The following is a 19,205-nucleotide window of genomic DNA, read 5'->3' as shown; positions in this document are numbered from 1 at the left end:
ATGTTGTTAACAAGACTAACTTTGCTAACTGTTTATACTGAAATTATTTTACTTTTATGTTACAGACATGACCTAGTTGCTTACAACAAATTATGTTTTGCCTTGACAATTTATGAACTATCGATAACATATATAGTTATGTTGTTAAAAAGACTGAATATTCTAACTATTTTTCCTCAAATTTTAATGGAAGGAGATCAAACAACTACTGACTCACAAAAGAGTGATAAACATCTTGAGTCCGAGTTTTGGGGTCCTGTATTTATTCATGTAGGTCAACTAATTCTCTGTGGAGTGAAAACTTTCTGTGATGCTCTTGGCCGATACACAATTCCTATTAAGAACAGTTACAAAGTTTTTGATTTGTCTCGATATTTACTTATTGTTTAAAGATATTATCTCATTTGTAATTGATCCTCATCTTTTGTTATCAATATACATTTTACTGTTGGTTACTTAGCTCATATATGTACTAAACGTTTATCTTGTTTTCTCACATATCGTTTTGAATTTCAGAAGAGAAATACTGAACGTTATTAGTCTTGTATGTAACAAAATCGTATTTACACAGAACATTAATGAAATTTCTATGAGCGAAAATAAGTCTTTTAATTAATTTACAAATTGAAGAAAACACTACATTCATTGAACCAAAGTACATATTTGTAGCAAACACATGCCCCTGACCCATAATGAACTATTGATAGCATATACAATTATGTTGTTAACAACACTGACTATGCTAACTGTTTTACTGAAACTCTCTTACTTTTATGTTACAGATATGATTCAGTTGCTTAAAATTTTTTTATGTTCTGTCCTGGCTTGTCATAAACCGTTGGCAACATACATAAACGGTTAGCCTTAACTTACTATAAACCGTTGACAACATATATAAACTGTTCGCTTGACTTGCTATAAAGACCTGGAGAGTTTCGGACCTCAATTTAATGTATTTTGAATTGGATTTAAGATTATTCAAATTGACTTCAAAATTAAAAGTCGAAATAGTTTAAAAAGATTCGATTTTGAAAAAAAAATTATGAATTTCTTAAATTTTAGCGATTTTTAGTAATTTGGGTTTAGTTTTGAATGGGTTTCAAAATTGTAGGTGGAACAACAATTTTTTTTTTTAATTTGGAGGAGTGCACTTGTCAGGACACGTCCCAGGTCAGGAGCGTGTGTCTTAGGCAAAGTCCGAGACATGTGCTAGGACGCATCTGGTCCAGGTAGTTGCGTCTCGACCAAGGGCTGGGAGTCCTTTGGCCAAGGCCGAACATGTCTAGGACCTTGACCAACATTTGTCCCGGCTATTCCAAGATCGATCTCTGACTGTGGACTTGGAGTTTTTGGGCCTTGACTTGAAAAGGAGTTTTGTGTTTGCTCCAAATTTTCTCCCGGTTCCATGTACATATTTTTATTGTAGCAACTATTTTCCATTGAAGCATCAATCAATCGTGGAATTCTTTTATCTCCTTCATAATTGAGATGCCTCGATCATTATGTGATTATTCTTGCAACTCTCTATTTTTTTCTACTTTTCTCTGTTTTTTTTTCCTTTTCATTAGATTCCTTTGGGTTTCCCCTATTTTTGTCTTTATTTGTGTTTTTTGTAGTCTCACAGGCTTTATTCTAGTCTCACAGAGGTGCCCCTATCACCGTACCTCTTTATTCTAATCTCACAGGCTTTGTTATTGTTAATTGCAAAATTTGAACGTAAGGCATTGTTTGAAGGTTGTAGGGTCAATCGAAAGGCACCACGAGGTTCTCATCTATTATTCGCAAATGATCTCATTATCATGAGAGAAGCCTCCTTAAAAAACCTACAAGCTATTCAGATTATGTTGGACAAGTATATGGGTTTCTCGGGTCAGAAAATCAATTTCTCTAAATCATCAATCTACTTCAGTTCTAGAGTTCATCAAGGCCTAGGGAATTATATATAGGTACTATTCAAGCCCTTGTTATGCAAGATACAGACAAGTATTTGGGCTCACTCATTCTAAAGCCAAAATCTCGTATCCAAACGCACGACCTCCTGATACAAAAGTTTAGAAATAAACTAACAGGTTGGAAGAAAAGATTTATATCACAAGCTGGTCAGACTACTCTAATCAAGGCTGCCTTGAGCGTTATATGTACTTACTTAATGGGACTTTCACTCTTACCTCGGGACATTAAACAACTTGGAGAGGCTTGAGAGAAAATTCTGGTGAAACCAAGATGAGGGAGAGCACAAAATGCACCTTCTCCTGTGGGAGTTAATCTAAAACCCTAAGGAACTAGGGGAGCTGGGTGTTAGGCCTCTTGCCAAGGTCAACCGGACACTAGTCGCCAAGCTGGTCTGGCGACTCTTGATCCAACCTACATCTACATGGACTAAAATTATAAAAGCAAAATATTTCAGTACAGACTCATTTTGGAAGGAAAACAAGAGAAATAGTGCTACTCCTTTATAGAACTTCCTTATTGGGGTGAAGGTTGATCTTCAACGACAATGTTGCTGGCAAGTTGGAGACGGTACATCCATCTATATCTCTGATGATCCATGGGTTTAAAGGTGTTGAAGGAGATGTCCTTCGACCAAGGTGACAATGCGAACAATTTGTCGGATAGGAAAATTGATGAAGAAGATCATCAAATCCGATTGATTTAGGGATCGTAGAGTTTAAGCTAGAAACCAACTACGATCGTCGAATTACGAAGTAATTCGCTGCTAACTTCAATTGGATCCTACAACGGGTTACACACAAGAGTGTCAAATTGATCTAGGATATGACTAGTGGGAGTGAGATATAACAATGGGAATGCCCCATAAACATATCTCATAGGCCTAAAAAGGAATTAGGCAAAGATAGTACAATAGGGTCAAAAACAGGATTTTTGGGCCTTAGCCGATTCGGGCACTTCTAGGACTCGGATTGGGATGAAATTTTGAGGGGAGATTTTTGATATATAAATTAGTATGTATGCAAAATTTAGTGGTGTTTGGACACCTACTCATTAGGGAATTGTGAAAATATCATAGTTGTTATTTTCGACTATTTCCCTAAATCTTATTCTAAAGGGTGTTTTTGGAAACCTTTGAGGAGGTGTATTCTCATTAGGGTTATATATAAACACTCTTAGGGTAGATAATAAGGTGTATAATTTCTCTCTAAGCTTTCTTACTCTACCACATCAAGTAGAGAGGAGAAAGTGAGCTAATTCCCATTACTATCTATCTAGTCAAGAAGAAAGGTGTTCCTAGTCAAGAAGAAAGGTGTTCTTCTTCCAACCACCATTGGTGTGCTAGCTAACAACAAGGTGGGAGATCAAGTTGATTGCTCGTGTCCCAAGTAGAGGAGCTACGCTTGAAGCTCTTGGTCTTTTCAAAAGCAATTGGAAAGGTTCGAAGGAAACTAGCGAATAAGGTATTCATCTTTCTAGTTTTACTTAGTATTGTTATGGGCTTATGCATGTGATCCTGGGAATACTAATGTAGACATTAGATGTTTTTTTCCGCCATTGACATTAGTATAAGGGTGAAAAACCCAACAGGGTTCTCGACCTTCCAAACTTTAAGCCCTAATGCATTCAACCCCTTCTTGGAAATATTCACAGGTTTCAGATCTTATAGACAGAAGGAATACAACATGAAATATTCAACTTCTACGTTATTATTCACTCAATCCTTTGTCGAAGCAATATTGAACATACGTATCTCTAATCAACTACTATTGGACAACTCATATGGACTCTCACAGAAAATGGTCGGTTTACAACAAAATCTTTCTTCAAGGAAATCTCACCGACTTGTACACCAATCCTAGGGTTGGTCCTGACTTCCCATGGAATCGGTTATGGGAAATCTCCTATATTGAACCAAAAGTACTTATGTTTATATGGAAACTAGTAAATAGGGGATTACTTGTCCTTAATAGTTATGGATGGAGGCCCAGTTACAAGAACCATGCAATAGAGAAGATGAACCAAGCGATTTAATTAAAACTCTTATTCTTGAAGTAAAGGAGAATACTAGAAAGGTCAAGTTCTATTTTTACTTCTTACGGTTCTTCTGGAAGGATCGAAACGAATTCCACTTCAATAATACTCAGATTCATACTCAGAGAGTGATCATCAAGGATCTGAAGGTGGCAGACAACCATGTATTATCTACTACAAACAACGTTCCTTCAGATTCCTACTGGACACTCCTCCACAAGGCTTTCATACGATTAACTTCGATGGATCCTTTAACAAGAACGGAGCATCAGTAGGTATAACCATTAGAAACTCTATAGGTGAGATTATTTGCCAAGAAGCTCATCAAATCTGCCCTGGATCCGCTTTGGCGAGTGAGGCAGATGCTCTTCTCTCAGCTTGTAAAATGGCTAAGGATTTAGGGTTACGAAGGATTTATATAGAGGGAGACTCCAGAACCCTAATCTTGGCAACTGTGGACGGTGGTGCCTCGATCCCATAGAGGAGTAGAGCATCGATGGTGGTGATTCAATCTTTGGTACAAGGTTTTGACACAGTGATCCTTTCCCACATCCCACGTGAAGACAATGGCCTGGCACATGCACTAGCCCATTCTGTTTTTACCCTACCATCTATATAGTCCCCACTGAGCTCTTGTTTCTTTTGGTCTTGTTGACCCTTGTATTTTAACTTTAAGTGTAATCTTGTTTTAGTCGTTTTGACTATTACTGAAGTTAATCTTGTCCAAAAAAAAAACAATGAAATGAATCTATTCCAAATTGGCGCAATTAACTCGACTAGAAAAAGTTGGGCGATTTAATGGGGTGCGTCGGAACTGGGAGTTTTTTGAGGTGAGAGAAACACCCGGGTGACATCAGCACCCTGGAGTTCTTCCCTTTCGTTTTGACTCCAACCCTAAAATTCACCCAACCATCACAGATTCAATATCCAATCTCCCTGCAACATCACCTTTAATTATCTACCCTAGCCAATTAACTCATACTAGCTACTAAATCCAACGAAATCCACTTTAATAAACCATTTTCCCCAATCTTCCATTCACACTTTCTAGATCTGAATTTACCAACAACATCAAGTAAAATCAGCCCACTAAAAACCTATTTTCTCAAATTCTTCATCACAAACCAAAGCCCTAATAACAGTAGCAGAACATTAGTGTCTACTCCAGGTAGTAATCTCTAATCCTTAATTTCATTTGCTCATCAGCTCATCAGTTACTACAGATTTGGGAAAGCGATGGCAGAAAGTAAATCTAGGCAACTTCGAAGATGCTGGTAAACGACAACAATACCAGGGAAGTATTTCTAATCATTCTCCATGTTATAAGAATTATTAGATCTTTCATGCATGTTACCTTATCCTTTACCTAAGTTGTTATTAGGTAGATTTTAGCTTTGAAGATGTATTATTGGCTTTCATGGTGTCTATTCCATCAAGTAGTTTATACCTAAGGGGAGTAGCATAGTATGAGTGTCTTTTCCTCTCTTTCTCTCTCTTAGAGTTACTAATTTTGAGTCCTGATTTGGATTTTAACCTATTTATCATCGTGTATTTAGTTCTCTCCTTTTGATCACCTAGTTACTAATTTGTTCTGAGTATCAAAACAAATTTAGTGCCTCTTGAAGGTATTAGAATAATTTTAATGTCTTCTTCCTTCTACTCTCTCTTTCCTTGAGTGTCAAGTTCTGATTTTAACTAGAGTATCAATCTTTTAATTAGTTAGGTTATGTTTAGTAAAGCTAATCTTCTCTTTTGTAGTTAGTAGACTGTTAAGGGAGGTTCTGTTCTAGTTAAGTAGTGTTTGCTTGTTTTGTTATCTGCCATAGTGGTGTTATTAGTCTGTTGAGCTACATCTATTATTAAATAGATGTGATTTTGTTATCTTTAATATGATCATGGTGGAATATAAAATTATCAGTTAGTTATTTGTGTTATTTATATTAGAGTTTATGGTTGTATATCTTTCATTTTGGTAATTAGTGTTCTTTTTTCTTGTTAGACTTTGTGAGACTCTTTACTTCTTTGCTTAGATCGTTTCGGATTATAAGTTGAGTTTTAACTATAGTTTTTCAGTCCGTCGACTCGATTATTTTCCTTATTGTTGGGGTGCCTTTAGGGGCGGTTCAGGGTTGCACCTCCTCCTGGATAGGGTGCTCTCAATCTGCTCTTCTTTTATTAGAGGGCTCATATTTCTTTAGGGGCAGTGCCTTTTTCCCCTTTGCTATGGATCCCCCTAACCCTTGCCCAACGGTCCTTAGTTGGAATGTAAGGGGTCTTGGTAATTTCCTTACCAAGAAACATCTCTTTAGACTTATAAATAAGTATAACCCCGATATTATCTTTCTAGCAAAAACTAAAAATAAAGCTCATATTATTAATAAGAACATAAAGATTCATAAGCATTATAATAGTCATTTTGTTGAACCTCTGAATAAAGCTGGTGGACTAGTGATGTATTGGAAACATGATTTAGATACTATTCTCTACTCGGATAATAACGTTATACACGCTAAAATCTTGGATACTCACAATAACAGTCATAATTTAATTACGGGCTTCTATGGTTGTCCCTACAATAAGAATAAACTTAAACCTTGGAAAACGCTTAGGAATCTTAAAGTTGATAATAATATCCCGTGGACAGTCATCGGGGACCTTAATAATATTCTAGATATGCAAGACAAGAAAGGGGGTTCTTGTGCTACTAATTCCCACATGTCTAGTATTCTCTCCATCATTAGTAATCTTGAACTCATGGATATGGGTTATAAAGGTAGTCCTTATACTTGGAGCAACAAGCAATATGGCGAACACCTTATTCAAGAAAGATTAGATAGAGCGCTAGCTAACATTCATTAGTTGACGAAATATAAAAACTCTAGTATTTCTCATCTTGAGATGGTGGGCTCTGATCATCTCCCTATTCGATCTTCTTGGGGATGGCACTAATATTAATCAGAAGTCAAAGCCGTTCAAATTCCTTCGTACTTGGATGATTCACCCGGAATGCCATGATTTCATAGCTAGCAAATGGAACACAAATTAAGATATACAAAAGGAACTCAAAAACTTAAGCAAGCATCTCACTAAATGGAACAAAAGTGTTTTTGGTAACATAGATAGAAACATTAAGATGATTACTGATAGCTTACAGGTTACCACTAATAAAGAGGAACTAGCTAGGTTGAATGAACAATTACATAATCTATACCTATATCAAGAGAGTCTGTGGAAGGAGAAATCCAGAAATAACTTTATTTCGGTAGGAGATAAGAACACCAAATACTTTCATTCGCAAGCCATACAACGGAACCGTATCAATAAAATCACGGCTATTAAAGACAACAATGGAGAATGGCATGAAGAACTTAATAGCATCCAGTCCGTTTTTACTAGTCACCTTCTTAGCATCAACACCACGGATAATACTACAACGGCTCCGGACATCCTCAACCTGTTTAACCACTCTATTACCCCTCATCAGAATGAGGATCTAATAGCTATTCCGGATGAAGAGGAAATCAATAATGCCATCAAAGGTCTTAAGAAAGAAGCGGCTCCAGGCCCGGATGGCTATCCCCCTTTCTTCTTCCAATCCAACTGGGACACTGTTAGGCCTGATATTAATCAGCTTGTCCAAATTTTTTTTCTCACTGCTACATTACCTACTGAATCAAATCATACACACATTTGTCTTATTCCCAAAACATCTACCCCCCAGTCTCCAGCAGATTATAGACCGATTAGCCTTCTTAATACTACTTACAAGATTATCACGAAGATCTTAGCGGATAGGTTTAAAGAAACCCTTAATGCTATCATTAATCCTTTCCAAGCTGCATATGTCCCGGGAAGGCAGATTTCAGACAACATTATAATTGGACAGGAGATTATTCATTCTATGAAGAAGATGAAGGGAGCGACAGGGTACTTTGGATTAAAACTGGACATGTCTAAAGCTTTTGATAGGATTGAATGGAATTTTCTGATAGATATCATGAAGAAGCTAGGCTACGCTGAGCACTGGATTCGTTTGATTCACATTTGTATTTCTACATCTTCCATGTCGGTTCTGATCAATGGTCATCCAGGACCCACGTTCTATCCGACTAGGGGTATCAGGCAAGGAGATCCTCTCTCCCCCTTTCTCTTCACTCTTGCCATGGAAGGACTGAGTAGAATGATTGTAGCAGAACGCGGATCTGAAACCTTTACTGGATTCCCAACTAATAATCCTAGTCTCAAGATTTCGCATCTCCTCTTTGCTGATGATTGCATAATCTTCGGCCGTAATTCTCTAGATAATATCCATATCCTTAAGGATATTCTTAATACTTTTAGTGTGTCATCAGGTCAAATGATCAATTACAAGAAATCTAATATCTTCTACTCCAAGAATTCTCATCTGAAATTCAAGCGTCTTATCATGCGCTCCCTTAAAGTTAAGAATGCGTCCACCTCGGATAAATACTTAGGGGCGCAGCTTTTCATTGGAGCAAATAAGACTAAAGCTTTCAATGACATCCTTCTTCATATCAAAGCCAAATTAGAGAAATGGAATCACTCTTTCCTTTCTCAAGCTGGGCGCACTGTTGTTATCTCAACAATAGTTGCGGCCGTACCCCGATACCAAATGCAATGCTTTGCCATTCCTAAAGGCATATGCAAGAGCATTACGACTATTCAAAAGTCGTTCTGGTGGGGTAAGTCTAGAGGCATTTGTACGAAATCTTGGTCTTCCATTTGTATGCCTAAATCCATGGGAGGGCTTGGTATACATCTACCTGAGCTAGATAACAAAGCTATGCTCAGTAAGCTCGCTTGGAGGATTAAATCGGAGCCCAATGCTATGTGGGTCCGTTTCCTAAAAGCTAAATATTTTCCTCATACAGAGAATCCTGGTCCAGTCAAGCCACATCACTCGTGGATATGGAAGAATATTAGAAAGCAATTACACCAGATTGAAGATTTCACTACTTGGGAGGTCCACAATGGAGAGAACATCAATATTTGGACTGATAGCTGGATTCCTGACATCAATACTCCTCAAAGCCATAGTAGTGAGCCCACGGTGACAAAGGTTGCTCAATTAATCAGTAATAACAAGTGGAATGAAGAGGTCCTTACTAGTAACTTTGGTAATAATACCTATGACCTTATTAAATCCATCCCCATCGATGAAATGGGGGTGGATCAAAGAATTTGGACGCTTACTAAATCGGGTAAGTTTACAGTTAAATCCATGTATAACTACCTTTGCACTAGTATGAATTCTCCCCCTCCACTTAACCCTAACTGGAAATTTATTTGGTCACTCCCTACTATACCCAGAATACAAAATTTCATTTGGAAAATATGTGCTAAATCCCTTCCAGTGAGGAAAAGAATTGGTAAATATATTAACAATAACCTGGTTTGCCCTAACTGTAATGAAATTGAATCTATTGAGCATGCGCTCCTTCACTGTCCTCTTGCTAGAAATATCTGGTTCTATTTCAATATCATATCAGCGAATATTATAGATGTTATAGAATGGATTTTTTCATGGGAGCACACACCTCCTTTCAATGAACCTACTTACCAGAATCTGTTAGCCACTATCATGTGGATCATTTGGAAAATCATATGTGATCACTGTTTTCAATATGAAATTACTTCTCTATCTCAGATTATTAATATGATTCAGGCTTTTCCAAAGAATATTATTAATCTTCCTTGGATGAATGCTCAATTGCAAGGAAAATGGAACCCTCCAGAACCAAACTGGCTGAAAATTAATGTTGATGCTTCTTTTATCAATGTGCATGAAATTACAGGAATTAGCCTTATTATCCATGATTCTGAATCAAAATTCATAGAAGCTCATACGAGTATTACGAGAGGCAGAAATAGTGAAGAAGGAGAGGCAATTGCAATTCTCGAGGGCCTAGTATGGGCGGTAGAACATGATTATAATAATATTATTATTGAAAGTGATAATATAAATATCATACAAAACATTCAGAATTCTAAGCATGAGGTTCAATGGCAGTCTAGAATCCATCTTCGTAAAATTCAGGAGGTAAAACGCAAGATTCATACGGTGAAATTCAGTTACACTAATCGTAGATTCAACTCTCCGGCGGATAAGCTTGCTAAATGGGCCAGAAAGAAGAATAAATCGAAGACTTGGAGCAGAATTCCTTATTTTATGGTTTCTTTCTATTGTAATGACACTTTATTAGCTTAATAATATTTGTATCTCTTAACAAAAAAAAAAATAAATAATGGGGTGCGTCATGTGGTGGGGTGTGGGTCATGCGCCTGCATAGGCCCCCACCACAAAGATACATTATTTTCCAAACGACCAAAGTGTTGGTCATATTAGACTAATAATTATATGTGGAAGTATTTCATTATACAAATGAAGTAGTAGTAGTCTAGTTTGTAAGATGCTTGGATTTAGTGTGAAGGTCATGGGTTTGAGATCCATTGATAACGGTTCACTTGATTTTTGTGCAAGCGGACCATGTGTAACGCCCCAAGTCTTATAACTTGTCGATATTGTCTCCGCTTTGACATCCAGGCGCAAACCAGCAGGTACGGAGTTTTGTTCTTGGCGCAGGCACCACGGGCCTACCCAAAATGCTTCGGTACTTACTAAAATTGAGCGCACACCTATAACTCAGTTTCCGGACACTCTTGCGAGCAATGCGGGACTATCACAATCCCCCACCCTCAGTAAAAAGCCGTCCTCGACTTTGATACCACTTTGTAACGCCCCAAGCCTTAGCAGTGATAAGGGTGGTCAAAGCGGGGACAATATCGATAACTGCTAAGACTTGGGGTTACAAAGTGGTATCAGAACCAAAGACGACTCTTCGCTGAGGGGGGGGATTGTGATACTCCCACATTGCTCGCAAGAGTGTCCGGATACTGGGCTATAGGTGTACACTCAAGTTTAATAAGTACCGGTGCCTTTTGGGTAGGCTCGTGGTGCCTTCGCCAAGAATTAAACTCCGTACCTGTGGCCTTGGGTGGTCAAAACGGGGACAATATCGATAACTGTTAAGGCTTGAGGCGTTACAAAGTGGTATCAGAGCCGATGACTACTATTCTTTGAGGGTAGGGGGTTGTGATAGTCTCACATCGCTAGCGAAAGTTTTCGGAGACTGGGCTATAGGTGTACGCTTAAACTTAGTAAGTACCGAGGCTTTTTGGATAGGCTTGTGGTGCCTTTTCCAAGAACAAAAACTTCGTACCAATGGGTTTGGGTAACCAAAGCAGGAACAATATTCATAACTGCTAAGGCTTGGGGCGTTACACCATGCCTTTGAATATCTTCGTTACCATGTTTACTTTAAGAGTCAAATTTTGGTAGCTCTAATGACTCATCTATATAGTTTGTAAACAACAAATTTGAATTGAGGGTTCGTGAATCTCGTTTCTTCTTTCTCTCGCGCAAGTCTATTAATTTTTTCCCTCTCTCGCCTGTCTACCTCTCTCTCTCTATCTCTCAATCTCTCTATAATGCAAGGCACTCTCTTCCTCTCCCCTCTCTCAAATCTCTCCTTTATTATTTCTCTCTAACTCCGCAAATACTAGTTCAACAAAAAAAAAAAAGAATCCGCAAATACCTCTATCTAGTCTCTCCCTTTCCCTACCATATCTCTATTTGTAAACTTTATTTTTGGATTGGGTGAAAAGACAAAAGTCAAAAGCCAAAAATTCAATTTTAGACTCTGCACACGGACAAGAATAAGAGATTCATCATTCCACCATGTCACCACACAAAGACATTTGGGTATGTGATAAACTCTTTTTTTTTTTTGTTGCATATAAACAAATAATATTTCGGACAGCTTATTTTGGATTTGGGTGACCAAGGAGGAAAAGGTTTTCTGCTTCTTTGCGCCGATAAAGAGGTGGGTACCGAGGTATTTATCGAGATTCGAGGATTGGCGAACTTTCAGGTTACGAGTGATAATGCGCTTGAATTTAGGATGAGTGTTTTTCGAAAAAAAGATAGTAGATTTGTCGAAGTTTATCATCTGGCCAGAAGAAGAGCAGAAGACATCAAGGATATACTGAAGGGCCGAAATGTTATCCAGAGAGTTTTGCCCAAAGATAATACAATCATCGGCAAACAGAAGATGCTTAAGATTGATGTTGGTACGCGGGATCGGAAAACCTTTGAACGGGATCTGCAGCTCCTGAGTTTCAAGAAGCCGACTGAGCCCTTCCATGGCAAGAGTGAACAAGAACGGGGAAAGGGGATCACCTTGTCGAATACCTCTGCTGACGTTAAAGGTAGGGCCCGGACGTCCGTTTATAAGGACCGCCATGGTAGAGGTGGAAATACAGGTATGAATCAGCTGGATCCAATGGGATGAAAAACCCATCCGACTCATAATCGCCTCCAGAAAATGCCATTCAATGCGATCGAACGCTTTAGACATATCAAGCTTGAGAGCGAAGTAACTCTTAGAACCCTTGATACGTTTAAAGGAGTGAGTGATTTCCTGGCTAATAATCACGTTATCAGTAATTTGCCTACCAGGGACATAGGCTGCCTGAAAAGGGGAGATGATATTCGGAAGAATAATTTTGAGGCGGTTAGCCAGAATTTTTGTAATGATTTTGTACGTGGTATTCATAAGGCTAATGGGTCTATAGTCCGATGAAGACTGAGGAGATTTGGTTTTGGGAATAAGGCAAATATGTGTATGATTAATTGGGCTGCTATTTGTCTTCCAAAGAAGCTGGGAGGACTTGGATTCCGCTACCCAATCCTAGATAACCAAGCTTTCCTTTGTAAACTGGTCTGGCGCCTCAATAAGACTCCTACTTCCCCTTGGGCCTCGATTCTCAGAGCTAAATATTTCACCAAAGATCAAAAACCTAAGGTGGCGAAAAACCATCACTCGTGGCTGTGGAAATCCATGTCCAATAACATTGACAAAGTTGCTAGCCTTACCTTTTGGGATATTAATAAAGGTACGAACATTAACATTTGGCAGGACTATTGGGTTCCTAATCACCCCCCCCCCCACTGGCCAATAGTACTAATAGTGATCTGACCAAAGTTCATCAACTTATTAGAAATAACAATTGGGATACAAATATTTTATACCAATGCTTTAACCATAATATATGTAATGCTATTTTAAGTATCAATATACAGGCTCAGCAGGACGACATAGCGAGATGGTCTCTTACGAAATCAGGAAAGTTCACTATCAAATCTATGTACTATCACCTTCGGACTGAACACCATAATTATGATAAAAAAGACTGGGGCTTTATTTGGTTTCTGCCAACCTTACCCAGAATTAAACTATTCCTCTGGAAATGTTGTACCAACAGTTTACCTGTCAGAGATAAAATTGGGAACTACATTGGTCATAATTTTCATTGCGAACTCTGCCAGAATCAAGAAACTATGATACATGTCCTTTTACATTGTGATTTTGCTAAGGTTATTTGGATGAACTTCAACATTATTTCGAGTAATATCATTGATCTTGTAGAATGGATCATCTCATGGAAAGATATAGACGATGACATCTGCTGTCGTTTTGCGACCATAATGTGGCATATTTGGAAAGCACGTTGTGATAAATGCTTTAAATCTAAAGACCCGGTCCCAATGAAAATCATTGATGACATTAACAGTAGTATTTTTCGGCAGAACACTCAGAATACTACTCAGCATGTTGAAAAAGAAAAAGGTTGGTCACCACCTGTTTACCCGTTTGTGAAAATTAATGTGGATGCTTCCTTTATAGCAGTTCAGGAGGAGGCAGGGATAGGGTGCATTATGCACAATGACGAGGCATCATTTATTGCTGCAGCAGCTTTCACTTGCCGAGGTCAGAATGCAGAAGAGTGCGAAGGCAAAGCGATACTCAGGGCCATGCAATGGGCACACAAAAAGAAAATTAACTTCATTCACATTGAGAGCGACAACCTTAACATAGTTCAAAAACTGAATAAGGAGTCGGACAACATATCGTGGCAGGCGGAAAGCATCATAGAGAAAATACAACAGCTGGAGGTCAACTACTCAAAGGTTTTATACACTCATATCCCTAGAGAAGGTAACCAGAAAGCAGATCTTCTGGCCAAATGGAGTAGAAGAAATTCAGGAACTTGGGTGTGGCTTTCTTCCCTAGATCTTCCGCTGGAGTTGTCTCCGCTTTGTTAGTTTGTTTGTCTGTACCTCAACAAAAAAAAAAAAAAAAAAAAAAAAAAAAAATAATATTTCTATTTAATCCTTTTGGCACAATAAAACAAAGTCTAAAAGCATCTAGGAGTTAAATTTTTCTTTTCTTGAATTGCGAGTTAATGTTTTACATATTTAGCTTGTAAAACTTTTGTTACTTCTATAGTACGGGCCCTGATTTTTGGGAGCCCTAGGCGAACGTATCGACGGGTCCCTACACTTTAGGTCGAAAAAATATAAAAACTAAAATATAATTGCAAGTTGTGGGAGTCAAACCCCTGACCTTAGGTTCACTAGTAAACTACTCTGCCAAATCTACTACCCAAGCAGATGTGACTTACATGTGCATAAAATAACACATATAATATTATCTATATATATATATAATGTTACTTAAATGGGGGCCCCTCTAATTTTGGGGGCCTTAGGCAGCCACCTGGATCGCCTAGGCCCAGGACCGGCCGTGTACTTCTAATATTTTTCATATGAAATGCCACTATTTAAATTTGACACTCTTATAGTTTTTGAGGTTAAAAGGTTGTACACCTTTGCCCTACAAAAAGAAAGGGTTATTGTCCACGTGTGTTCTCGACAGCATAATGAGAAACTGTTAGCACTGGTGTATATTGCCGATGGTATGACCAATAATCGTCGATGGTAGTTAATCAACTCCGACGGTTTCTTAAAACCGAAGGAATAAGTCATCCCAATGAACATCCGTGGTTTTTTCTGACCGGACTGCCGATGGTAGAGGAAATGCCGGCAGTGCTTCCTTGCCGACGGTTTTCTTTATTCCGTTGGTGATCAATTAGAGGGGTATCTTTTTTTGGCAGTAACCATTCGCGCCTGAGGAAACAATTTCCAAGAAAATCTACTTCCGACCGTTTTATTATGTGCCGTCGGTAGTGATTGACTTCTACCGCCGGAGTTCGTTACAACCGTCAGTAGCGGATGAAATATCCGCACCTCGGGCAGAAATTTTTTTGCGAAACTCTTTAGCCGACGGGTTTTTCTATTTCCTTCTGTAAGCCTAAAAGAGTCCTGACCGACTTGTACTTCTCTTTCACTCTCTCGGGTTTTTTCTGCTTTCTCTCCCGCTTTCATTTTTTTTTTCTGATAATTTTCGCTTCTCTTTTTCTCGCTTTTTCTTCCTTCTTAGCCAGATTTCTCTGCTCTCTAGGGTACTGCCGACAGTAAGGGAACTCATGAAACTGTCGTCAATTGCTCTGCCGACCGCTCCGTCCCGTCACCAGTCTCGTTGGCAATTGTATTTGGGACACTCCGCAAATACCTTAATTTTGTAGTGTTGATTGTACAAACAACTAAACAAGTAGATGTTTTGGTGCCTAAGTAATGTGTATAAAGAGTTAAATATAAAGAAGACATACACTTTCTCATTTATACAACTATAATGAGGACTTAAACAAAATATGTTTAAAATCTGTACTTATCATAATTTAATTAGTACAAACCAGCAATTACATTTCCATAACACAATACTAGAAATAAAATAGTGAATGAAAAGGAACTTGGAGAAGTAACTTGAGATGCTTTTGATGAGTAAAAGTAGTAGTAAGGATATGGATAATTGGGTGATCCCTTAGTGGTTGAGGAAGGTGGCGTGTTCTCATAATTAACCGGTGGAGGAAGCTCAGTTGGTGATGGTGGTGATGGTTTTGGTATTGTTGGTGTAGATTTTGTTGTTGTGGGTGGTGGGGGCGGCTGATGAGTCATCGGAGACGGGTAATGAATGGGTGGTAGCGACAACGACGGAGACGGGGGTGGTGGTGGTGGTAAAGATAAAGGTGATGATGAAAGAGGTGATGGTGGTGGTGGTGGTGGTGGTGGAGATGAGGGTGATGATGAAAGAGGTGGTGATCCACAAATGACAGGACATGTTGAACATTCACTAATACATAGCAAACTTGGTGTAAAATTTTGTTCTTCAAGTGAGGATACTTTCGTAAGCTCCATCATTAAGACGATAATTCCGACCGTTAAAATTCTAAAAAACCATGATCTTGTCTTCATCAAATATGTTACACATTGATCTTGATGATCATCTCCATTAACCATTTCTTCCAATTTGCAGGAGTATTACTCTCTTACAAGTTAACTAGCTAATAAATGAGAAAACTTGTAGCACTTATAATTGAGTTTGAATTTGTGTTCTGAAAGCTACTTATTGTTGTTCTACTTTTATGACTTTTTAGGATCCTTGGGGTGTTCCTTTCAAAAGTGTGTTTTGATTCTTTTTCTCTTTCAAAAGAAAGCATAATTGTTTCATTAGCAAAGTGGTTACTTTGGCAATCCCAAAATAGTTATATGAGTTAGAAATTGGGGTTCTCTATAAGAAGGTATCATGTTGTTAAGTGGCCGACTCACAAAATTTTCTTTACGGACGTAATTTAATTATATTTAATAGTAAAAAACGATGCATCATAAATATGTAAAAAAAAAAAAAGGGATGCACCATCACAAATAACAAATTCCAAAGTTTCATTATGATCGCCTACCGAAATTAGTTATAAGTGAATTGTTACAAAAAAAATTATGTGTCGTTTAAACTAATAATCTTTATATGTCATAACAACACTTAACTAATTAGGCTACGATTAGTCGTGGGTTGCTTTCACTAAAATCCAGGCCCGTGTTTGGGTCCGTGCGGGCAGGGCGCTCGCACAGGGCCCACCGCCGCTAAGGGCCCACTTTTAGTGATGGTCCAATGCTAATTAATATATTCGTAAAGAAACATGATTAAATACAAAGAGTCCCTTAGCTCAGATGGTTAGAAATTTTGAATTTCAACTGAGTGGCACACGTTCGAATCACACAGCTTTTTTCTTTGGTTTGGGTGATTTTGACAGTACCATTACTATATAACTCTCAATTTCTGTTCCGCTACACTTTTTCTTGCCCATTTTGTTATTTTGGGTAAATTTCTTTCCTATATTGAAATGTTTTTCAGAAATAAAATTATTAAAATTGTAAAAGGAATACGATAATATGTAATTACATGTGTGAAGATCATGATACAAAATTAAAAAACTCATCTTTAGATTCTAAACAATACTCTTACGAAGAAACTGTACCATGTTCAATTTTTGTTTGTAATTTTTTTAAATCTTTAAAAACGTCAAATTCAAATTTCGCACGGGGCCCCTAAATTCCCAGCCACGGCTCTGCTAAAATCTAAATGTAAATAATTAGTGTGCCCAATTAGATTATATAAAAACTAATACACTCAAATTACATGTCAATAAAATGATTTTTTATCTTAAAAATGAATCTTCATAATCTATATTCTGTAAAGAAGTTAAGGAAGGATAAAAGGCGAGATAAATGTAATTTTAAAAAGAATGTTGTAAGAAAATATCAAAAAAATGAAGGATGAAAAAGGCGTAAGGATAATATGCGATACAATAACTCTACTGGAAGTTGGGCGTATTCCAGCAGAATGAGATGTCAAACTTGAATTTACAAAGAAATAGGAGCAAAGGAAAATCTGATCAGAAAATTGAGTTCGAAAGAAAATTTGAAGTACCAAAATATAACTACAAACTAGTTGGCGCCCCTTATAAAATTTTCCTTCTGAGTGGCGTCAATAACACTTTGAGAGGGTGCATCTACTCGCGACCAAATGTTTGCACAACCAATCACCTTGCCATGGGGACGATTATTGTTTGATGAAAAGCTAATGTAATTATTTATATGGGGAAAATAGTTGTTTAGGTCAATAAATTATACTACATAATAACTAAAAAAGCAAGTAACATTTCCTATTAACAAGAAGTTGTCAAAATATTATGTGTAATGGTAGTATAAGTTTAAAATAATATGAATAATTATAGATCAGGTCATTTTCTAAAAAAATTCGTACCTAAAATACCGTTATATATTAAAAGTCATATTTTCTCAAAACAAGAGTCAGAACTCTTTTTAGGGTTTTTTCTTGTTCTTCTTGATGATTCTTCTTCTCCTTCCTTCCTTCCTTCCTTCTTCTTGTGAGTTTGTGATAGCCATCATCATCTTCGACAGTTCTTCACCATCATCTTCTTCGTGCAAACTGATGCATCAACAGTGATGATGAGGCAAACTTATTCAGATCTATCGATATTTTGGTCTTGTGCGCAAACTGATTCAGATCTACTGATGAAGCAAACTTAGCTACAGATCTAGATTTCCAGCTCAAGCCTTGAAGAACAAAACTACAAAATATGGCAATTGGAAGATTAGGTGGTAAACGTGTAGTTGACAATGGAAAATATAGGTTATTTTCTACAACAAAGAGGATAGAAAAGAAAGGGTGATTGCGTTAGGATCAAATCCCTGATCTAAAGCTATTACGTGAAAATGGCATTAACGGTGGCATTAAGGGTGACCATTATATGGACCAAGACAGTGTGTGTTAGATATCTATGATCCAAACAAGGGGTTGGTAGAAATCCATTCCATGCCTACTGTTATCAATAAGATGAGGAGACCTAGCTAATAAAATCTTTGAAGGCATGGGATGTGAGATGGATGGAATTTAAGAGATTCCTTTGATGAACATGCCCAAAAATTGTTTGATGAATTGTCTCATAAAGATCCTCTTTCTTGAACTGCTTACTTTGTACAAATGCGATTTAGTTAAATGGTTAAATTGAATCAACCAACTTAACACTCGATAAATATACTCTTCCATGGTAGTTAATTTGAAAACATCCACAATGATTGTAAACTGTTTTGTGGTCGACTCTAAGAAGTGAGAGTGCTAGCATTGGAAAAATGACTCATTAGTGTTACAACCACAACAACCATTACAACCGAAATTAGCAAGAATAAGCTAATCTTGTTCCCTGCCATGACTAGATTATGTGTAAAGGATACGGAGGTTCTATAAGTTTAGGCATTGAAAGCAAAAACCTTTAAATTATGATGATTTTTTATCTTCATCTTTGGTCTTGTATTTATCCATTGAGAAAATATGCAAGTGTTATGTGGTTTTGTTTTTGATAAATTGCTTTTTGTGAGG

General features: G+C 37.6%; 2 protein-coding genes across 2 annotated transcripts; both read left to right on the top strand.

Annotated features, from left to right (window-relative positions):
* The first annotated feature begins 7,117 nt into the window (after positions 1-7,117).
* Positions 7,118-12,356, top strand: LOC147543634 (uncharacterized). The gene is made up of 3 exons (XM_086635485.1): positions 7,118-8,602; positions 8,693-10,045; positions 11,826-12,356. Exons 1-3 carry the CDS (start codon positions 7,118-7,120, stop codon positions 12,354-12,356), a joined length of 3,369 nt encoding a protein of 1,122 aa, XP_086491611.1.
* Positions 12,357-12,389: 33 nt separating this feature from the next.
* On the top strand, positions 12,390-14,170 carry LOC147543633 (uncharacterized). The gene is made up of 3 exons (XM_086635484.1): positions 12,390-12,578; positions 13,148-13,212; positions 13,330-14,170. Exons 1-3 carry the CDS (start codon positions 12,390-12,392, stop codon positions 14,168-14,170), a joined length of 1,095 nt encoding a protein of 364 aa, XP_086491610.1.
* Positions 14,171-19,205: the final 5,035 nt, after the last annotated feature.

This window comes from Eschscholzia californica, unplaced genomic scaffold, assembly GCF_041429995.1.
Source record: "Eschscholzia californica isolate CP2 unplaced genomic scaffold, dmEscCali1.0.p SCAF_4, whole genome shotgun sequence".
Taxonomy (NCBI): Eukaryota; Viridiplantae; Streptophyta; class Magnoliopsida; order Ranunculales; family Papaveraceae; genus Eschscholzia; species Eschscholzia californica.
This window is presented reverse-complemented; position numbering and strand designations above follow the sequence as displayed.